The sequence below is a fragment of the Oncorhynchus mykiss genome, chromosome 25, assembly GCF_057628025.1.
Source record: "Oncorhynchus mykiss isolate SJ-2025 chromosome 25, ASM5762802v1, whole genome shotgun sequence".
In the NCBI taxonomy this organism is placed as follows: Eukaryota; Metazoa; Chordata; class Actinopteri; order Salmoniformes; family Salmonidae; genus Oncorhynchus; species Oncorhynchus mykiss.
The window spans coordinates 52,450,807-52,474,933 of NC_143046.1; the positions used below are offsets into that span (position 1 = coordinate 52,450,807).

At 44.2% G+C, this 24,127-nt stretch overlaps 1 protein-coding gene and 1 long non-coding RNA gene across 3 annotated transcripts in view; one reads left to right on the forward strand and one right to left on the reverse strand.

Annotated features, from left to right (window-relative positions):
- msrab (methionine sulfoxide reductase Ab) overlaps positions 1–18,357 on the reverse strand; it is a 43,875-nt gene extending 25,518 nt beyond the window's left edge. Inside the window, exons 1-3 of one of the 2 annotated variants that reach the window (XM_021584406.3) lie at positions 17,933–18,357; positions 8,923–8,991; positions 8,004–8,123 (exon numbers count right to left, since the gene is read on the reverse strand). In XM_021584406.3, the coding sequence (XP_021440081.1) occupies positions 8,004–8,123; positions 8,923–8,991; positions 17,933–18,113 (370 nt within the window). In that variant the 5' untranslated portion in view covers positions 18,114–18,357. Of the gene's footprint in view, positions 1–8,003; positions 8,124–8,922; positions 8,992–14,460; positions 15,274–17,932 lie in introns of those variants that run through there. The other variant, XM_021584408.3, reaches the window with a different exon arrangement.
- On the forward strand, positions 14,748–21,859 carry LOC110505277 (uncharacterized). Its single transcript, XR_002470723.3, has 2 exons — positions 14,748–15,344; positions 21,393–21,859. It is a non-coding gene; the product is annotated as an uncharacterized LOC110505277 (long non-coding RNA).
- The last annotated feature ends 2,268 nt before the right edge of the window (positions 21,860–24,127 follow it).

Here is a 24,127-nt window from a genome sequence, read left to right on the forward strand (position 1 = left end):
GTAGAAATCCTACGGAGTGCGCTTTAAAATATTCACCCAGCATCACATGTAATATATTACATTTGCTCAGCACCGCTAGTGTTTGGAAGTCTGCCCATTAACGTTGCCTGATTAGAATGTAGCCTCTGTGTGAAGAGGAGCGCACAGTCACATGCACACACACGCGCGCGTGAATCCACTTGAGATACATGTTATTGCTAGAGGCGGCGTGGGTGCACAGCAACTGTTTCTGTTTCGAGTCGGAAGTTGCCAAAAGCACACAGGCACCGTGGGGGGCACCTCTCTGGCTGCCTGCAGCTGCCAGGACCCCAAAGCTTCAACAAGCCGCCTGGAGGCATCCGGAGAGTGGGTCCTGCTCAGGGTCAGCTGTTACACACATACACATGCACATATACAAACACATATACACACACACACACTCAGCTGGTGCAGTAAGACTCACATCCACATATGCAGACACAAAGCAATAAGCAATCTGAGGGTCATATATAGGGTTGCAAAGGGTCAGAAATCTTTCGGTAAATTTCCAGATTTTTTTTAATGGGAATTTAAGCCTTGGAATTTTGGGAATTTTGCTTAAATTCATTTTTAAAAAGTTAGCTTATAACAGTGAACCTTTTTTTGTGGGATACACATAAGGGAATTCTAGGTCTTGTGGCATATTTGGGTTAAACTATCCCCAATCCAATGGAATTGCAACCCTCTGCATGCACAGTGCATTCTTTCATCACATGTACAGCTGATCCTCAAGATCTTGGACATGAGATGCTATTGAGTCCACACTACTACACTGTCTGAGCCTAGGACTACATACTTTCTGGTAAGATGTGATTACAATACATTATTTTTTGTTAACTAGTATATAGTAGCCTACAGCAAAGTGTGTTTAAATCATTTCTAACTTGTTAACAATTTCTGCTAGTTAGTTTTTGCTACCATGTGGGTTTTAGCTTGCTTGAGCCTGCTAACTGAGGAGTGTTAATTCACCTGTTTCCATACACATACATAGAAATATTTATCTTACAAAGGAGTTGCTTAATCTAACTGCTTAACTATTTATCTGTACAGGGAATTGTATTTGGTTTTTTTTACTCATTTTTTTCTCATGTTGAGACATTTCACTGCAGTTAATGTAGAAGGAAAAGCTGTGTACATTTGCAAATACTATGTCAAATCATATGTGAAGAATGCAACAAATATGCAGAATCATCTGGCCAAGTCCATAAAGTTCCCTCAGCGCTCAGAACAAGCAACCTCTGACAAAAGTCCCTCTACTTCTATTCGAGGTGAAAATGATGAATCAGACACTTTATCGATGGCGACAGCTCATAGTCCTCCTGGAATCATATGTTTTTTCACTCAATAGAGGAACGTAGTCAGAGAAATGCTGATGAATGTCTTGCTTGAGCTGCATACGCAACTGGTTCACCTCTGATGCTCACAGGCAATGTGTATTGAGAGAGATTTCTGAATGTTCTTCGCCCAGCATTCACCCCTCCAACCAGACATGCTTTATCTACTCATTTGCTGGATGCAGAGTTCAACAGAGTTCAAGTGAAGGTCAAGCAAATCATAGAGAAAACAGACTGTATTGCAATCATCAATGACCTTGGACCACAGAAGGTATTTGCACTGGTGACAGACAATACTGCGAACATGAAGGCTGCTTGGTCTCAAGTGGAAGAGTCCTACCCTCACATCACACCCATTGGCTGTGCTGCTCATGCATCGAATCTGCTCCTTCGGGGACATCATGACACTGAAAACAATGGATACACTCTACAAGAGAGCCAAGGAAATGGTTAGGTATGTGAAGGGTCATCAAGTTATAGCAACAATCCACCTCACCAAGCAAAGTGAGAAGAATAAGAGCACCACATTGAAGCTTCCCAGCAACACCCCCGTACATTGAAACACTGACCCCGCTATTGTTATTCACTGCTGTTCTTTAATCAGTTGTTTTTCTTATCTTTGACCTTGTTCTTCATTTTTTATTTTCTTAAAACTGCATTGTTGGCTAAGGGCTTGAAAGTAAGCATTTCACTGTTGTGTTCGGCGCATGTGACAAATCAAATTGGATTTGATTTGATTTTGTCATCACGTTTGACAGTCTCCTGGAGGGGAAGGAGTCTCTCCAAGAAATGGCCATATCACAGTCTGCCGATATGGACAGCCCCATCAAGAGGATCCTCCTGGATGATGTATTATGGGAGAGAGTGGTAAGCAGCCTGAAACTCCTGAAACCTACAGCAGTAGCCATTGCACGGATTGAGGGTGGCGATCAATGCGGTCCTGTCTGATGTTCAGACTCTGCTTGCAGATGAAAGAGAAGGAATCCGTACTGCCCTGCCCACGTCACTGTTGCTCCAAGCAGAGGAAACTGCAGTTCTGAAATAAATACATCAAAAAGCGTGAAGACTTCTGCCTGAAGCCCATACAAGCCGCAGCGTACATGTTGGACCCCAAGTATGCTGGCAAGAGCATCCTGTCTGCCGCAGAGATCAACAAGGCCTATGGTGTCATCACTACCGTGTCTCGCCACCTTGGCCTGGATGAGGGCAAGGTTCTTGGCAGTCTGGCGAAGTACACTTCCAAGCAAGGGCTTTGGGATGGAGATGCAATATGGCAGTATTGCCAACATCTCATCAGCCACCTGGTGGAAGGGACTTTGTGGATCTGAGGCTCTTTCCCCTGTTGCCTCCATCATCCTCCAAGTCCCACCAACATCAGCCACCTCAGAGCGCAATTGGTCCTTGTTTGGGAACACACACACCAAAGCACGCAACAGGCTGACCATTACAAGGGTTGAAAAATTGGTGACAACGAGCCATCCTCAACACGATTGGAAAGTGACCGTGAAGATGAGGCCTCAGAGTCTGATGTTCAAGAGGTGGACATTGAGGAGGTCCAGGGAGAAGACATGGAAGCCTGAGAGGAAGACAATCAAAGCTTTAGTTCCTAGACTAGAATTTTACAGATGTATGTTGAAAATGTTTTTGGGAGATGCAATGGATCATTCAATAGTCCCTTTCTTTTGTTGTTCAGTGAAATCATCCCATGTGAAGAGTGAACTCATTTAATTAAAGTTAAATTCGTAACTAAATTGTTTTTTTCTATTTCTATTGGAAGGATTTAATCATTTTAATTATGTCTACTTATGATAAGGTAAAAGGTTTCTGTCTCCATATGATATGGTAAATATATCCAATGCAAAAAAACATCTACATTTAAATGGTATTAATATTAATTTGCATATATTTCCGTTAATTCCCACGGAAAATTTCCACCTCTGAATATTCCCCAAAATGTGCAACCCTAGTCATATACATGGAAAATAAATAAATAAATCAGGTATGGTCTATGAATCACACACACACACACACACACACACACACACACACACACACACACACACACACACTGAATCAAGTGTGCAGAAGGAAAACAGAAAGAATGCACAGACACACACACACACACACACGGCTGCATGCATACACACACACAGGAGATAAAAGGTGTGACTCACACACAGGAGGGACCCGGTAAAACTGACATACACATCAATCAAGCAGTCCCAGCTGTCAGTCCCTCTCTCCCTCCCTCTTAGACACTCACAGGGCCTGATTCTAACACACCCACACACACTGGACTGTAGTGGACTGGACCCCTGTCTCTGTCTCTCTTCCCCCTCCCGTGACTCAGTGGACAGCTCCTCTCCTCCTTTCTGTCTCCAGAGCAGCGTTTGGATCCGTCACACCCAGTGAAGCGATGCTCGTTCCTCCGCTGTGCCCAACTCTCCTCTCTATCTCTTTTTTCTCTCCCTTTTTTCCCCCAGCTTTTTTCGGGGCTGCCAGCAAGAGGGAGCTCGCACCCCCCAAAGGGATTCCACTCAGAAGGTCCGCCAGCCAAGCCAGAAGCGCCCCTCTCGCCGCCCGCCCGCTCATGCCCCTGCCCGCTCGCCTCCCTGCTCACCCGTGCTCATGCTTGCATTCCAATGCCTTGAGCGGCGGGGGGAGCCGAAAACACTCTCACTGTGTTTGGGATCGTTTCATCTCTTTCATTTATAAAACAGGGACATTGCACCCGTTGGTATTGTTCACATTGAATCTTCGAATGCACCAATGAACTGCTCTACGAAGTGTTATGCTAACCAAAACCATAAGTACTCTCCTAAAAAGGTGACATGCAGTATCATATGTATGGTTTTTAGTTTAAGCGACTTTTCGAACATGGCCACAATGGCTATCATGGCCAAAGATGAATCAGTACCAATCAACAATGATGAATCTATTTGAATGAATTCCTCTTCCCAGAGGCTGTCCCTTCACAGTGCCAAGCAGCCCAAGGACGGAGTCTGAAATCCACTGTGTTACGCTTTTCATCCCAACCCTCCTCTTTCTTCCGTTGCAGGTTTAAGATGTCTGTCTCTCCCCCATTTTGCCGGTCGACATTTGAGTAATTTAGCAGACAACTCTTATCCGGAGGAACTTACAGTACTGAGTGCGTACTTTTTCACGACTTTTTCCCCGTGCTGGTGCCCCGCAGGAATCGCACTCCCAACCGTAGGCGTTGCAAGCGCTCTGCTCTACCAACTGAGCTACACGGGTGTGAGTGGGACTGCATGGAATCCTGGATCTACAAATCACTGTGCATCCCCAAACAACTTCTCATTATGTGATCGAGATCGGCGATTCTGTGCCTTGCCTTGCTCAAACCGATCCCCTGAAAATAAAACGCTGATTGTCTACTGAGGAGTGAACATTGTCCCCTGTCTAAATACTTCAAAACCACCCTTCCACCCTTGAACTAACCACTGACCTAAACACATTTGTATAGGTGCAAGCAACGTATCCATCACATAGCATTCAACCATCCAGCTACATCAGATCAAGGACGTCTTCAATGAAGGGTAGAAGGATTGGTATTGGAAGAGGGCAATTGCCTTGGGCTGAGCTGCAGGGTTGAGTTACAGTAAGAGTAGAGAGAGGAGTAGTGGTGGAGTACATTAGCAGTGTATGGCAGCGGAGGCGAAGGTGGCACAGGAACCAGTGTGAAGCAAAACGCCGCAGTACAGAATCCAATCCCTCCAAGTAGGTCACAAGTGGAGGGGGGGGGGGGGGGGGGGGCTGAGATGAAAGAGAAGCATAGCGAAAGAGAGGGAGGATCAGAGAGCTTTACTGTAGAACGCCTATCTCTCGTCCTCTCTCTCTCTCTCTCTCTCTCTCTCTCCGTCTCTCTCTCTCTGACTCGGACTGATCCTTCTGAGAAGTAGGGTGGCACTACCCACTCTAACTATCCTATGCAGGGATACTGGACAGGTATTATCTTGAAATTGGTGATAACGCTGCTATTATCAGGGCGGAGGACTGTCAAAGGAGGGGATGCCATGCCACTCTGCGTGGCCCACAAAAAGGGGTCTAGGTATATTTTTGGGCATGTCATTGTCCACGCTAGCCACGGGAAAAACATAGAATTGTGAAATGTGTGTGTGTGTGTTCATGATCAAAATGTGGACACCTGCTCGTCGAATATCTCATTCCAAAATCACGGGCATTAATATGGAGTTGGTCCCCTCCCTTTGCTGCTATAACAGCCTCCACTCTTCTGGGAAGGCTTTCCACTAGATGTTAGAACATTGCTGAGGTGACCTGATTCCATTCAGCTACAAGAGCATTAGTGAGGTTGGGTACTGATGTTGGGCGATTAGACCTGGCTCGCAGTCGGCGTTCCAATTCATCCCAAAGCGTTAAGATTTCTCTTCACTGGAACTAAGGGGCCTAGCACGAACCATGACAAAACAGCCCCAGACCATTATTCCTCCTCCACCAAACTTTACAGTTGGCACTATGCATTAGGGCAGGTAGCGTTCTCCTGGCATCCGCCAAAACCCAGATTTGTCCTTTCGGACTGCCTCATGGTGAAGCGCAATTTTATCACTCTAGAGAATGCATTTCCACTGCTCCAGAGTCCAATGTTGGCAAGCTTTACACCACTCCAGCCGACGCTTGGTAATCTTAGGTTTGTGTGCGGCCGCTCGGCCATGGAAACCCATTTCATGAAGTTCCAGACAAACAGTTATTGTGTTGACGTTGCTTCCGGAGGCAGTTTGTTGCAACCGAGGAGAGACCATTTTTTACACGCTACGCGCTTCAGCGGTTCCATTCTTTGAGCTTGCGTGGCCTACCACTTCACGGCTGAGATGTTGTTGCTCTTACAGTTGACCGGGGTAGCTCTAGCAGCACTAGGCAGGGCAGATATTTGACGAACTGACTCGTTGGAACGGTGACATCCTATAACGGTCCCACATTGAAAGTCACTGAGCTCTTCAGTAAGGCCATTCTACTGCCGTTGTTTGTCTATGGAGATTGCATGGCTGCGTGCTCGAATTTGATACACCTGTCAGCAACGGGTGTGCTGAAATAGCCGAATCCACCAATTTGAAGGTGGACATACTTTTGTCCACATACTTTTGTATATACAGTGTATGTTCTGCCCAGATACTCAGGTGTTGCACAGACGTACACAAGCAAACACTGCAGACATATACACATACACGCCAACAAAGACATGGCGTACATAAGTCATGCGCAGGTTTGACTTTATTTTGCGTTAGTGCGTAAGCCTAAGCTTTAAGGCTTAACTGTACGCGCGCCAAACACATGCCAATTGCCAAATGCTTTTGCGAACTCGGGCTGAAAAAGTTCACGCTGATCCACTCAGGCGAAAAGGATCATGTCTGAGTTGAATTCAACAAGAGAAAAGCTGCATAATGGAGATTTGAAAATAAAGAGAAGGGAGGGCCAGACCAGTGGCCTAGTGTTTGGGAGATATGTTGTGCGTGATGATTGTGAGGCGCTATGCAAATTCGACAGTCACAAAACAATACGGAACGTCAAGGGAACTGCACTGCTCAGATGGGTTAAATAGTAACTGAAATCTGGACACTGACTATAGGTCTATAACCGCTCACATAGCCTTAATATTAACTCCTGCAGAATTAAGCAGTTCTTACAGTAAAATAATTCAACAAATGTACATTTTGACCCTGGAACAGGATTGAAGAGAATGAATGGACGGTTAGGGAGCGTCTATAAAGATGCTATCTTTATCAGCATCATAAAAAGCTGACAGTATTTCAACCACATAAAATATGCATCCAAGACAAACTCAAATCGTTTCAGAAATGTGTTGGGCTGATATCACATCTTTAAATTCCCTTAAAACCGGTCAAACCGATGTCATTTGAAATCTTTCCTATTTTTAATTGTATTTTCTCCCCGTCCCTTGTCTTCGCTGCACAAGAGAAGCAGAGATGAAAGAGAAAACTACCGCTGTATGACATAGGACCGGGGAGGTGTAACTGCATTGGGGCTGTCAAATCGGTGAGTAGCTGCTCTTGATCATTGTCACAAAGCCAGACCCGTCCCACTCACGTTAGAAGTTCAGAACGAGAAAGTGTAAGCTATATTGAAATAATGACGCTCAAATTGAAAATCATTCAACAAAATAATGAGATTTTTCATCAGCCTAACCCAGGTGTAGTTTACATCTCTCATTCCAGTGTTCAAACTTGTAAACAAGGCTGCACGGGATTTCTCGTAATGCGACTCCGCTTTAGGTATAATGCCAGGAGCCGCTTGTGGATATGACAGCTCTAACGCAGTTCCACCTACAACACCGCCAAAACAGCCGCTATGCGGATGTCGTCTAAAGCGGATCTGATTGAATAGAGTCCCAAGTAATGACAGAAGAGAAACGGCATGTATCTATTTATTATAGACAAGTTGAATAACAAATAATCATGCCGGCATCTCTGACTGTGGAGCACATTTTCTATATTTGTGGGTTAGGGGGTCGGGTGTGGGCCTCAGATTCTCACTTTATCACCCGGTGGTTGCGGACGGGTGAACAAACAAGCTGACCCGTGATTCACTAGTGTGCATAGACGTGTTTTTGTGTGAGGAGGGTGGGGTTTGTGTATGTGTGTGTGTGTGTGTAGTTACCTGAGCACACTTCCTGGTAGTTGGGGTTGGGTGTGTGTCCCCCTGAATAGCCCACATGGGTAGAGAACACCCCCGATTTCTGCCAGAAGCGCTTTTCAGGCCCCCAGAAACAGCCCATACCTGGCCCAGAGAGAGACATACTTAAGACATGATCTAAGGTCAGTTTGACATGGTTTTACCTCATAGACTCCAGCCACCCTAGTCATAGACTGTTCTCTCCGTTACCGCACCTCAAGCGGTACCGGAGCGCCAAGTCTCAGTCCAAGAGGCTTCTAAACAGCTTTTACCCACAAAGCCATAAGACTCCTGAACATCTAATCAAATGGCTACCCAGACTACTTGCATTGTGTCCCCCCCCCTACCCCCCCCCCCCTTATTTTATGCTGCTGCTACTCTCTGTTATTATCTATGCATAGTCACTTTAATAACTCTACCTACATGTACATATTACCTCAATTACCTCGACTAACCGGTGCCCCCCGCACATTGACTCTGTAATGGTACCCCCTGTATATAGCCTCGCTATTGTTATTTTACTGCTGCTCTTTAATTATTTGTTACTTTTATTTCTTATTTATGGCGGTATTTTCCTTAACTGCATTGTTGGTTAAGGGCTTGTAAGAAGGCATGTCACTGTAAGGTCTACTACACCCGTTGCATTCGGCGCATGTGACAAATGTAATTTGATTGGATTTTGTCAAGTTTACAATTTGGGGAGGGTAAGCTGATCCTAGATGATCAAAAACACATACTCTATCAATACTACTGTGTTCCTCCATATAACACTACCACTATAGTATACTAATAACACTGCTACTATTGTTCATAAGACTGCAATATGACCACAGCTAACGAGAACCAATGAAAAGTGAAAGCGGTCATCGGTGGTAGCGGTCATTTGAAAGACATTGAGGCTTACCAAACATGATGGTCTCCATGCCCTCTGGAAACGGCTCCACTGTGGGGTTGCCATTGACAGCATGCTTCTCTATGGGGGGAGGGGAGGGGGAGAGAGAACGAGAGAGAGAGAGGAGAGAGAGAAATGACAGTCAGTATCTTTGTGTATAATATGGTTTGTGCAATTCAAATGAAAATGATGACGGATTAATATGAGACAATCAACATCACAGCATCAGAACCCTGACCAGTGAGTGGCGACATCAACATGCCGTTGTGAGAGTATGTATGTGTCCTATCTGTGCCATGTTGCTTTTTTATTTTTATTTTTTATTTATCCGTTATTTTACCAGGTAAGTTGACTGAGAACACGTTCTCATTTGCAGCAACGACCTGGGGAATAGTTACAGGGGAGAGGAGGGGGATGAATGAGCCAATTGTAAACTGGGGATTATTAGGTGACCAAGATGGTTTGCGGGTCAGATTGGGAATTTAGCCAGGACACCGGGGTTAACACCCCTACTCTTACGATAAGTGCCATGGGATCTTTAATGACCTCAGAGAGTCAGGACACCCGTTTAACGTCCCATCCGAGAGACGGCACCCTACACAGGGCAGTGTCCCCAATCACTGCCCTGGGGCATTGGGATATTTTTTAGACCAGTGGAAAGAGTGCCTCCTACTGGCCCTCCAACACCACTTCCAGCAGCATCTGGTCTCCCATCCAAGGACTGACCAGGACCAACCCTGCTTAGCTTCAGAAGCAAGCCAGCAGTGGTACGCAGGGTGGTATGCTGCTGGCAACAGTAGTGGATGGAGGTCAGGAGGACAAAGGTCACCACAGCGGAGCAGGGTAAAGTGGCACTCGTCAGGCGATGCCCCAGTATAATCTCCCCCTCCCTCCCCTCTCCTCGTCCTCCTCCTCTCCTCTCCCCAGGTAAACTAAAACGGTGGCATGCTGCATGGGTCGGATTAATGACCGCTTTGGCAAGCTGGCCTGTTCTTGCTAAGCGGGATCAGAGCCGGGTGGCTCTAGAGTTGGAAGACACTAAGAAGATTAAATGGTTCTGACCCCCATTTCTAACCCCACCCTAGGGCTGGGCGGTATACCGTTTTTTGCGATATACTGGTATTGATGCAGGGACCGGTTTTGGTTTTTACTTTACCTTCTATAACGGTATTTTAATGTTTAGATTGTTAAATGTGATACGCCGTGTGTAACGTCCATTTTTATAGTTTACTCCGCTACTTGAGTCATTCCTTTCTCCGCTCTCTCTCTCTCTCTCTCTCTCTCCATGCCGCTTTCCACACAGACCTCGTCCCGCCTTCTGTCACTCAAGGAGCGCATTGGATGTTCCTCAACCACGAGACACTTGCGTTCAGTCTGCATGGTCAATGCAGCACATGCAACAATGTTGACGACAATGACGCCGTTTTCACTTTGCTTCTTAATATAAATCTACTAGCAGCATTCTATAATATCACTATTAGCTTGTGCTTCTTACATCTGCAAACAGCTAGTTTGCCTTTTCTTAGCAAGTTGTTCCTAAATCTTGGTGGACGCTAATGCTAATCGCTATCTGGCTAATAAATGTACGGAGTAAGAGCAAGCGGAACTAGCTAATACAGCCTGATAATACCAGTGATGGTGTAGACCTAAATCAGCATGTTGTTTGGGCAACAGTGTCTTCTAAATTAAAGAGGTAAACGCAAAGTAAGAATATGTTAGCTACATGAAGTAGCTAAGAGAAAACATTCAATGTAGCCAAAGATGATTTATTTTCATGTCAAACCACACTTTATTAAATGTGCCCACTAGTATATTCTAACTATATAATTAGAATATACATTATATTCCCATGAATCCAACAGTTAACCCAAGTGTTTTGCTCTAAATTTGGTTAAAAATAAGGCCCAGATTTACGTGCCAATATCATGCAGCCCTACGTGGCAGTGTGGAGATGATCTCAAATGCAAATGAAAATACTGACGTTTTGGGGGTTTGAAGTTGAACAGTATAACACAATCAGAATGGAGAAACACCCATTGAAATCACTTAGAATGTATGTGTTGCCACCTAACTTAGAATGTATGGGTCACGCACTAACTTATAACACAAATTTAGAACTTGTATTATTAAAAAAACATCAAATACCGTCAATTGTTTTTTTAAATAGCGTGAGATAATATTTTGTCCATATCGCCCAGCCCTACGCCACCCTCCCCTAACTCAAACCAACCAGCAGCCATTTCTGTCAAGGGGGTCAAAACGTGGAAAGATGCATTCGCTTTGTATGACCCTGGTGGCATGGTGGAAATGGCTGTCGTGCCAAACTGTGCCCCTTGTTATTGAACAGAACCTGAAAAACAAATGATATGCTACATATACGGAAGTGGTTGCGGGAATAAATGGAATGGAAATAAAGCGCAAAGTATAAAACTGAAAGACTAACCAGCACACAGATTAATGCTAACACGACTGAGGTGACTTAGTCTGTAAATCTCTAACCGAGCCAGGCTGGTTTACACTGCTTCACAGACTCATTTTAGTTTGTGGATAAACGGCTGTGAATGTGTGCGCACAAATGCTCGCACACACACACACACACATATACACCAGAGTGTAAAAGGGGGCGTTTGCTTTTGGTCAGTGTTATATCTGGGTGAATTTCAAATCATGTTTGACATTAACCTGAATAGTGAAGATCTCCAATCGCCAGGTGCCACCCGGTTGTGTGTGTGGTTGTTCTAATATGCTCAATATTATCTCTACAGTGGACTGCTTTCACTGTCAATTAGGGAAATATCATATAATAGAAATGATGGACGTAATTGTGATCCTAAAGCCACACACAATGGATAGCTTGGGTTGTAATTTTAGACTTCTGATGAAATGACTAGCGACCTAAAAGCATACAGTGCCTTCGGAAAGTATTCAGACCCCCTGACATTTTGTTACGTTACAGCTTTATTCCCTCATCAGGCTACACACAATACCCCATAATGACAAAGCAAAAACAGGTCTTTAGAATTTTTTGCTAATTTATAAAAAAATATATAAAAAAACATCACATTTACATAAGTATTCAGACCCTTTACTCAGTACTTTGTTGAAGCACTTTTGGCAGCGATTACAGCATCAAGTCATCTTGGGGATGACGCTACAAGCTTGGCACACCTGTTTCTTCCATTCTTCTCAGCAGATCCTCTCAAGCTCTGTCGGGTTGGATGGGGAGCGTCGCTACACAGCTATTAACAGGTCTCTCCAGAGATGTTTGATCGGGTTCAAGTCCTGGCTCTGGCTGGGCCACTCAAGGACATTCAGAGGCTTGTCCTGAAGCCACTCCTGCGTTGTCTTGACTGTGTGCTTAGGGTTGTTGTCCTGTTGGAAGGTGAATCTTTGCCCCAGTCTGAGGTCCTGAGTGCTCTGGAGCAGGTTTTCATCAAGGATCTCTCTGTACTTTGCTCTGTTCATGTTTGCCTCGATCCTAACTAGTCTCCCAGACCCTGCAGGTGAAAAACATCCCCACAGCATGACTCTGCCACCACCATGCTTCACAGTAGGGATGGTGCCAGGTTTCCTCCAGATGTGACGCTTGGCATTCTGGCCAAAGAGTTCAATCTTGGTTTCATCAGACCAGAGAATCTTGTTTCTCATGGTCTGAGAGTCCTTTAGGTGCCTCTTGTTAAACTCCAAGCAGGCTGTCATGTGCCTTTTAATGAGGAGTGGCTTCTGTCTGGCCACTCTACCATGATTGGTGGAGGGATGTTGAGATGGTTGTCCTTCTGGAAAGTTTTCCCATCTCCACAGAGGAACACTGGAGCTCTGCCAGAGTGACCATCGGGTTCTTGGTCACCTCCCTGACCAAGGCCCTTCTCCCCTGATTGCTCAGTTTGGTCGGGCAGCCAGCTCTAGGAAGAGTCTTGATGGCGCCAAACATTTTCCTTTTAAGAATTGAGGCCACTGTGTTCTTGAGTACCTTCAGTACTGCAGACATTTTTTGGTACCCTTCGCCAAATATGTTCCTCGACACAATCCTGTCTCGGAGCTCTACAGACAATTCCTTTGACCTCATGGCTTGGGTTTTGCTCTGACATGCACTGCCAACAGTGGGACCTTATAGAGACAGGTGTGTGCCGTTCCAAATCATATCCAATCAATTGAATTTACCATAGGTGGACTCCAATCAAGTTGTAGAAACATCTCGAGGATGATCAATGGAAACAGGATGCACCTGAGCTCAATTTCCAGTCTCATAGCAAAGAGTCTGAATACTTATGTAAATAAAGTATTTCTCTTTTACATTTTTTATAAATGTGAAAATATTTCAAAAAAACTGTTTTTCACTTCTTCATTTTGGGGTATTGTGTGTAGATTGCAGAGTATTATGTTTTATTTAATCTATTTTAGAACAAGGCTGTAACGTAACAAAATGTGGGGAAAAATCAAGGGGTGTGAATACTTTCCAAATGCACTGTGTGTAATAGGGTCCATACAAATAGATGTTATATAGCATTTCAGCTTGAGATCCAGTAAATACCCACAATATGAAATGTATTGACTTGTGTGGAGAAGAAAGTAGATAAATACGATAACTTGGCCAACACGGAGCTCTTTCGAAAATAGAAAAGCCAACATTGCGACAAATCAATGTAAACCCTGAACCCCAGAGTAGCCTCACTCTACCCACCCCTGAACAGCCATCTTGAATGACAGGGCGCCAGTGGAAAGTCTCTAAGATCTGCAGACAGTTTCTCCTGACGAAAAACAACCTTGATCAGGAAAAACTCCTGATCCTAATGTTGGGATAGATCGCTTCAAGCAGACACTCGTCTTACTGCGCTCCCCCGTGTCAGGTTACATCTTGAGCCAGTAGGTAGACTGGCCTTGCCTTCCTATTCATGGGCACACTCATACCCCTACCACCCACCACCCTCTCACAAAAAGACAGGATCAGGCAAACGGCAGTATCGCAGTATTGCAAGAAGGCAATGAGTGGAGAAATAAGTGGAGAGAGGACAGAAAAGCAAGAGTGGGAGGAGTAGGAGAAGAAGAAGGAGGAGTGTAGGATGCCAAATGCTTAAAAAAGAGAAAAGAAAATTGCCAGGGAGAAGCAACAGATGACTGTGGCAGAGGGATGGACGGCGAGATTATTTTGGCTTCCGAGACCGCCATGCCTTTGGGCAGCAAATGAACGCAATGGCACGGGCGCCAGGTCCAAAAAGTGAACGGGGGTCGAAAAAACAAACAAACAAGGAATTAAATATGTAAAAACAGAGAAGGCCAAGAACACGCTGACATGTAGCGGTCGTCAACAGAATCTCGCTCAGCGCCAAAATCGCGCTCTCTCTCTATTCTCTCGTTCTCACTCTCTCTCTCTGTGTTTCTGCCATTCTCCTGCCTTCTCTCTCTTCACACCCCCTCCTCTCCTCCCACCACGTTCCTATCATCAGCCTCTCTCTCCCTTACACATGCACACACACACACACACACACACACACACACACACACACTAACACACACACGAAAGCCACATCTCCTTGGAGCACACACACCAACCTCTGCTGTGGGTATTTCTCCCATGGAGCCCTGGCAGAGGTCCAGATGATTTCAGGATGACTCTTTTCACTGAGCCCAGTCCCCCCGCCATTGCCAGCGGGCGCCTTTGCCAACAACACCCCACCTTACAAATAGCACCGAGGAGGCAAAATAACTGGTTGAATATGCCAGCAATGGAGAGGAGGGAGAGAAAGGGAATAAGGGAGGGTGGTGGTGAGCTTACAAAAGGATACAACGTGTGAAAAATACTTTTGGTGTGACTTGGATGAAATATGGGCGTTTCCTTTGTCCTTTGTTTTTGGAGGAAATTGAAAAGCGCCTACAGTCGAACCGTAAAGCAGTAGTAATCAGTAATCAGACAGCTTTTGTTGGCTTATTTGGTTTTTAATTGTGGCGGTAGAAATAAAACAACTCCGCAAACCATCGGCTACCACGTTCGGTCAAAACTTGCTTTAGCCAGCCTCTCCACCGGTCATGGTAGGGCTAAGTTCGCTCTTTTGCTACCAGATAATATGTCCAGTTCCGTCACCGAACTGGAGTTTTCCTTTGTTAGCCTTTCGTGCCACTGCAACATTCCTGCGTTTTTCGTCCGCGGAAACAGATTCCTGCCGCACACGTAAATATGAGAGAATCCAGGTTTCCGGGAATCGGGAATTCCATGCCAATGCTGTGATGTAGAGGTTGCATTCCAGACTTTTAACTTCTCCCAAGTGGCATTGTCCCTCTCTTTCTCTCTCTCTCTGTCCCCTCACACAGGCTGGCAGACAGTCCGGCACGAGGCGAAGGTTGGCGCTTTCTACTGGTGCCAACTACGCTCTGCTGCACCGCAAAGCATCATGGGATGATAAGTCGGGATGAGGCGAAGCGAGGCATTGTGGGGAGAGGTAGGTGGGATGGAGCAATATGGTGGTGGTGATGGTGGTCTGTAGTTGTATAGCTATTGGAAAGAAGAGGTGAGTGAGCCTTGAGCTCTTCTGAGTGAGAAAAAAATACATGACAAACCAAATGGTTTTCCATTTGGAGTGTTGTGGCTGAAAGTTTAAAACTAAACTTACTATACTATCTTTTTCTGTGAGTAAAAATAGTCATTGGTATATCTACACGGTCAGCATATTTGAAAAAGTTCCAAAAAGCTATTTGCAACGGGCCACTAGTAGTGAGGCATTAAAAGCAACGACTTTCGCTAGTTCAGCCAAAGCGAGACAGCATTAAGTGGGAAAACTGGGGTTGTGGGCAAGTTTGTGCTAACGTTTTTAACAGTGAGGGAGAAGGGGAGACCACAGACCGTCAGAACATTCATCCCCCGTGCTTCCCATATAACGTGTATCCTAGCAACCATTTCCGGTTGCTATGGAGAGGACTCCCGCCCCATCACCCGATTGATCTTGACTGCTACAGTCAGCAAGATGGAGCTGCTACAGTATGGAATCTGAGGAATTGATAACTTCAGGAGGTACAGGGAAAGACGGCAGCATGCAACAGAATACTGAAGAAAATACAAAATACACGAGGCTACAGGGAAAACCAAAGAGCAAACCGTGTTAAGGTAGCCTCTATTCCAAAACAAAAGCATGCGGATTCTTTCTCAGTTAGGACTCCTTCTCTACAGTAGGCTATATCCTGACTATCAGCGGCTACTACTATGATGCCATGTCAAACCAAATACAAGCCAACCAGTCATTCCCTCTGCTGTCGGTCATCTGAAGCTAAGCAGGCTTGGGCCTGGTCAGAACCTGGATGGGAGACCATCTGGGCTACTGACAAGAGACGGGGTCATATCAGGGATACTGACACCATGTAGGAAACATGACCTGCATTGACAGGACAAATGTTGGTCGATAGACCACATCAGAGAAATGACATTACAAGTTCCTTTCCGAGAACAACAGTTGACAACAGAATGGCGCAGCGGGTCTAAGGCGCTGCATCCCAGTGATAGAGGTGTCACTACAGACCCTGGTTCAATTCCAGGCTGTATCACAACCGGCCGTGGGAGTCACAAAGGGCGGCACACAATTGGCCCAGTGTCGTCCGGGTTAGGGTTTGGCCTGGGGTAGGCTGTCATTGTAAATAAGAATTTGTTCTGAACTGACTTGCCTAGTTTAAAAAAAATGTGGCAACGCACAGTGTGTAGACATTCACACCACTATAGCCTGTGTGCACTTCCTTCCATGAAGGCCTGAGGTTAAAGTCTGACTTAGGATAGTATTGCCACCTTATCTGTCTATCCTAAAGCTAGGTGTTTCTGGTTAGTGCCTACAGACAACAAGACCACGATTAGGATATATGCTGAGGATTGAACCATCAACCATGGATAAGTCTTGTGCAGTACATGCAAAGCATCTGCTCTACTGCTGAGCTACAAGCCTGGGCTTATATTCACAAAGGTTCTCAGAGTAGAAGTGCTGATCTAGGATCATTTCCCCCTTTTAAATCCTAATGAATATGATTACATGGACATGGGGACCTGATCATAGATCAGCGTTCCTAATCTGAGATGCTTTGTGAAAACGGGCCCTGACACGTTTAGGACCAAGTTGGCCAGGAACAGGGTGTCCTTCTCTCAGTCCCCCTCCCAAACCACCCCAACCCCCCCACGGTGACTAGGGGAGGACAGATTTCCGCCATGCGGTGTCTCCGAGCTGCTCTGACAGACGGCCCGGGAATTTACGACAGGGCGGAGCTTCTCATGCGCATAATGCACAGATGGGCCCCTGGACGCTGCAGTGGGCTGCAGAGCTCCCCAAAATGCTTTGGGTGTGGTGCTCAAGGCCATGCACTAAGCAGCTAGATGGCCAGGGGGAGGGGCGTGGGGGGGTTGACCAGACCTCAAAATCATCCTCTTTGCAATATCAGGATGGATGATGCATTGCATAATCAATGCCAACAATCTGATATGTCATGTGTGCAGACTTATGTGGTTGGAATCTTGAAATTGGTGATTATGCTTATTACAAAAACAACTTACATAGACATTTATAGACAACATCCAAGCACATACTCTGATAAGCATTAAACTCACTCAAATTATCTCAAATAAATAGCCCCTAAAGAATTACACCACAGTGGAGGGGAATGTTTGCAAAGGCTACTTTGTCAAAATAATATATTTTGTCCATTATGACACAGAGACCAAGTCAAACAACACTTTCAATGATCTGAGGGCAAACTATGCGCCTGATAAAGTGATACGGTAAATAGTTTGGGATAACTTTGAATATGACTGGTGACCATAAGGTGTAGCCTAACACGTCACAAAACTAGGCTCAGGACCACCCCTCATTGGTCGTTAAACCCATATGCCTATAGTTGAACCAGAGAGGTGAAGAACCATATATTAACATAGAAACGTCATATGACAATCGTCAAAAAACGTGTGCATCGTCATCTGACTTTGCTGTGCCCGGAGGACTTGTAAACAAACATCTTCTGTGGCACGATGTAGTTTTACGAGAGACGTGATTTCATTTACCTGCCACGACCATTTTTTCCTCCCTTCCTTTCAGAGCGCGGTCTTTGGTGGGCATGGCTGTTGTGTCTGCCATGTCTGCGACAGCGAGTGACACAATCAAAAGAAGGCGCCAAGCGAGAAGCAGTTGCGCTTTAGCGGATAACAGTAAACATAGTTCCTTCTGTACTTTGACAGTCTCCATGGCGCTGCGTCGCGCCGCTGTTGCGTTGGGATATGGGAGGAGTAAAACGACAGCGAATGTCCATCAACATGAATATTCAACGTGCGTGCGGGACGTCGTGCACTGAATAATAACTAGGCAGGGGTTAATATGACTTTGGCACAAAAGCCTACAGTGCAGTGTGTGCGTGAAATAAATTAAATTTAAATAAATATCCACATTAAGAACGCCGTTCAGCATGCAAATGAGCTTTTTTTCACCACCCGCAATCGCTCATTCTGGGGGTTAGTTCAGGGCGGTGCATCTGTTTAAACGCAGCAGAGGGCAAAGACAGACTATATATTTTTTCCCCTTTGGTAATTTCCAATCAAGTAATTCATGTGTTTTGAACAGTGGTAGAAAACGTGGAAGAAAATGCTAGGTAATTCAATTAAAATAAAGTTTAGGTATCTTATTGCTCCGCAGAAAACAACATTTTCCAGATTTGAATGCTCAACCATTTTCCTTTCGTTTGAAATATTTCATTCACTTGTCTGTGAATCCTCCTATATTTACCGAAGAATCGTCACTGAAATGTTTGTGCCATTTTGTTTAGGAGATTGGTGAAATAATCTGCCATATTTGAGTATAATAACCATGCATTTTCTTCCACTGTTACAGTTTAGGTTTATTATTGCTCCAGTGCTGGTACCTGTGTTTAGTGTAAAGTGAATTGGATCGCTGTCAAAAATAAATCCCTTTGTAACAGACTTGTTATAACATGATCTCCATTTTGTGGATGAGGATATGGCCACTTTGAAGTTTCTACTAGGCACAGGAAGTTGAATTGAAGTTTGTGCCCAGTGGGTTTCTCTCAAAAACAAGGGGATAATGGGTAAGGGAAGGATGTGTGGTCCATCCCTGCTCACCAAAATGGAGGAGGAAAAGACCACCATCAGACACATTTTGATGGTGGTAAGCAGTCTTAGCCACCCTTCTTTTGTTAAGAAGCCAAGAGCTCCGAAACTGTAGTATGTTTTTTGAGATTGGACACTTTGTCAATAACAAGCTTGCCATACATTTTGCTGGAATAACCTTAGAAATGACTTTTTTCTTCGTTATAATGTGTGGCCTCTGAATATAAACTAAAACTACCATTATACAAGGTAGAAGATTAAATATTTCAATCACAGGACTTTATTTAAGTTGTTCACCTTGATGTTCACAATCATAAACCAAGAGAACATACCTGTACATCGACTCATAATTCCTGTCTCAGGCAGTGAGAGAGCTTTACTAGGCATTATGCTTTTGAGAGTGTATTAATATGCACATACCCTGATTGTACAAAACATTAGGAACACCTTCCTAATATTGAGTTATATATAACTCCCTTTTGCCCTCAGAACAGCCTCAATTCGTTGGAGCATGGACTCTTCCACAGGGATACAGGCCCATGTTGACTTCAATGCTTCCTAAAGTTGTGTCAAGTTATCTGGATGTCCTTTGGGTGGTGGACCATTCTCAATACACATGGGAAGCTGTTGAGCGTGAAAAACCCAGCAGTGTTTGCAGTTCGTGACACACTTTAACCAGTGACCCTGGCACCTACTACCATACCCTGTCCAAAGGCACTTAAATAGTTTGTCTAACCCATTCATCCTCTGAATGGCACACATATACAATCAATGTCTCAATTGTCTCAAGGTTTAAACATCCTACTTTAACCTGTCTCCTCCCCTTCATCGACACTGATTGAAATGGATTTAACATGTGACATCAATAAGGGATCATAGCTTTCACCTGGATTCACCTGGTCTGTATGTCATGGAAAAAGCCAGTGTTCCTAATGTTTTGTACACTCAGTGTACATACAGTACCAGTCAAAAGTTTGGACACACCTACTCATTCAAGGGTTTTCCTTTATTTTTACTATTTCCCACATTGTAGAATAATAGTGAATACATCAAAACTATGAAATAACACATATGGAATCATGTAGTAACCAAAAACACATCAAAATAGATTTTAGATTCTTCAAAGTAGCCATCCTTCGCCTTAACGACATCTTTGCACACTCTTGGCATTCTCTCAACCAGCTTCACCCGGAATGCTTTTCCAACATTGAAGGAGGAGTTGAAGGAGTTCCCACATATGCTGAGCACTTGTTGGCTGTTTTGCCTTCACTTTGCGGTCCAACTCATCCCAAACCAACTCAATTGGGTTGAGGTCGGGTGATTGTGGAGGCCAGGTCATCTGATGCAGCATTCCATCACTCTCCTTGGTCAAATAGCCCTTACACAGTCTGGAGGTGTGTTAGGTCATTGTCCTGTTGAAAAATAAATGATAGTCCCACTAAGTGCAAACCAGATGGGATGGCGTATCTCTGCAGAATGCTGTGGTAGCCATGCTGTGCCTTGAATTCTAAATAGATCACTGACAGTGTCACCAGCAAAGTACCCCCACACCCTCATAGCTCCTCCTCCATGCTTCACAGTGGGAACCACACATGCAGAGATTATCCATTCACCTACTCTGTGTCTCACAAAGACACAGCTGATGCAACGAAAAATCTCAAATTTGGCCTCAAGGACATAACAACCAGTTTCATCATAGTGCTTGATGGTTTTTGCGACTGCACTTGAAGAAACGTTCAAAGTTCTTGACATTTTCAACATTGATTGACCTTCATGTCTTGAAGTAATGATGGACTGTCATTTCTCTTTGCTTATTTGAGCTGTTCTTGCCATAATATGGACTTGGTCTTTTACCAAATAGGGCTATCTTCTGTATACCAACCCTACCTTGTCATAGCACAACTGATTGGCGGAAAGAAATTCCACAAATGAACTTTTAACAAGGCACACCTGTTAAAAGAAATGCATTCCAGGTGACTACCTCATGAAGCTGGTTGAGAGAATGCCAAGCGTGTGGAAAAGCTGTCATCAAGGCAAAGGGTGGCTACTTTGAAGAATCTCAAATATAAAATACATTTGGACTATTTCAACACTTTTGAGTAGGCGTGTCCAAACTTTTGAATGAGTCGGTGTGTCCAAACTTTTGAATGAGTAGGCGTGTCCAAACTTTTGAATGAGTCAGTGTGTCCAAACTTTTGACTGGTACCATGCGTAGCCTACTTATGTAAGCAAATCATATCACATATGATTTACATATATCAAACTGCCTCAATCCCTCTCTCCCCCTCTCTCTTTTTGCCTGTCAAGGTGGATATGAAACATATAGGTAGGCTATGTAATCCACAAATAACATCACATCACCCCCTCCATAACTCCCTCTCTCTCTCTCTGTCTGCGATGGTAGATATTGAAGCTCAATCACCTGCGGAGGAGCTGAGGGGATCCGAGGGCTGCTCGGGGGACTTTGCGATGCAAATGTGAGGTAATTACCTAAAGCCAGGAGAGCGAGGGGAAGGCATCCCAGGCTAAAATAGAGCAAGAAGGAAAAGCGACGGTGAGAGACGCGAAAGATTCACAAGCCTGTTGATGCTGACTGATTGGAGAACTCGGAATGAAGGGCAAAAATGGAGGGGTGTTGTGTAGGAAAGGGATTCACAGAAGACTGCTGTGCCCTTGTGTTTTAAGCCCATTCATGTGTCTGTGCGTGTCCTCTTTTTCTTCTGAAAAAAAAAAGATTAATGTGTTCCATGTTTTTCCTAACTCCAGAGAGATTTGGTTAGTCGTCGTTGTGTGATTAGCTTAATGTATGTCATGGTTGCCATGTTCAAGTGTAATAGGCTGTATTTGGAGAATAAAAGCCTTTGACTATGTGGCCATGTGTGGTTTGTATTCTAATCACAAGAGGAAATGCTAGCTTGCAATACATTTGATTGTTCCCCTGATCTGATCATGCTCACAAAATCTGCATGGGATGGAGAGTAAGTAAGGTGATGTTTACTGTGGATGCAAACTATTGATCTGTTTAATGATGCAGTATGGGTAACTCTGTCTGTGTGTGTGTGTGTGTGTGTGTGTGTGTGTGTGTGTCTGTGTGTGTGTGTGCGCGCGCGCGCGTGTGTGCGTGCGTGCGTGTGTGTGTTGTCAGCGGTAACTTCCTTTAGAGTCCGCCGGCGCTCATTTATCAACGGTGCGTGCATTTCATACAAAATGTTGGCGTATGTATAGATTCTAGGGTTTGTGTGTGCCACAAATGATTGGGATTTCTCAAACTGTTGTATGCGACATGTAAGGGATAATCAACGAGGGGCTATGCATTCTATGGAAAATAATGAATGACAACGAGTGGAACTGACCTTCCACGGAGTTACATTATTTTCCAGAGAACACATACAGTAGAGCCCCAAGTTGATTAGCCTTTTTATACCATGGCTATAATGTAACACATTTGCCGCTACAAATGTGTTCAACATCCACTGAAGTAGCTAGCGAGTTTACTAGAGTAGTTACAGTGGTAACCAAACAAACAGACTTGCTAGTTTAGCTAACCAAACCGTCATTCCTAGCTTGCCATTATGAAAATCTAATCAACAATGGGTATTTTTTTTTTGCATTCAAAAGCAGCTCAAACATAGAACGTGTAAGAATGAACAATAGATTCAATTCCACCGTGCAAATATACCACGCGTTATAGGGAAATAATACACACTCTAGAATGCCCTTCAAGCCAATCAGAAACAAGTATTCAACAATGCCATGGTAAATCCAAACCATATTATATGTGTGTGCTCATAAACGAGCATATAAACCCCTGCCTGGAAAACGCCCTCCATTCACCTAACAAAACCACCTTCATTTGCTGTATGATTTAGACATTTTGGAACTGGGCCATGTCTGTTTCTTACATAATCAAAGTTGATCACATTTCTGTAGAAGTGTGGGCAGAATATTTTAATCTTTTTAAGTGACATTAAAAAAAGTAAAAAAAGTTAAACGCATGCCGCCTATAGCGAGTGCCAAATACCGGCCGCACATTCATCATGATTGATTGTCTGTTCAAACCATTTAAAAGTAAATGCTACAACCCACACTATGCAAAGTCACAATTGTTGTTCAATATTTTGTTTGTCAATAGCTGTTTGTATTTCTACCTCCTGTCTTGGTAAAGGCTCTTACTGTAGATGAAATAGGCTATGATGCCACACTCCTATCTCACAGCAATACTGGAGCCTACCCATGCTGTCTAGGCTACTGGCCCTATTTACTTTTGAGCATGCGTGACTATTGAATAAGTGGTATCCTAATATGTGTTGTGTAACAGGAATAAACCAGTCATGTCAGAAAATATGATTATGATTCAGGCCCATATCATAAAACTCATGCTACAGAAACGCATGCTACTATGTGATCTCCTTACCAATGGAAAATGCATGTTTTATCACTAGGCCTATGTTTTTAATGTTTTATTAGCCTTCCATTATTATAATTCCTCGAGCACCAAACATTTCCATTTCCCCTCAAAAGAACCACATTTGCTTGCAACATTCAACCACGCATGGTCTGAGATTTGGGTGGACACACGCACATTTCCTCTGCAAGATCAACATCGATAAATACCAACCTTTAGGTCAATACTGGCGCACGCAAGGTTTAAAGTATTTTTTTTTTGTGCTCATGCACCTTTGATAAACGAGGTCCCATGGGAGCAAAGAAGAAAGAAAAAAAAACACGGCAGCTGTCGTCAGTCAGAAGAAGTGGTTATGCAGATCTGGGCGGAGAATCAAAGAGATTACCAAATGACCTGGAATAAACAAACCCACTGAACTCCATGGCTCATCCATTCTGTTTGACTGCAGTGGTGGTTATATAAGTTGTTTGAAAAAAAAAAAAAAAAAAAAAAAAAAAAAAACTAGCGTCTCATTGAGTCAAAACCAGGTTTGGGGTTTATGTGTGTGTGTGTGTGTGTGCACCGGTGCATGGTGTGGGACATGTGAATTAGTGTGTTTTTGGTGTCAGATACTTTGTGAGCATGCTTCCCCCATTTGATTATTAGTGAGACTACCTACAGTCCGTGTCAGTCTAGGAGTGCATCCCAAGTGACACCCTATTTCCTATATAGTGCACCATTTTAGTGCCACTATA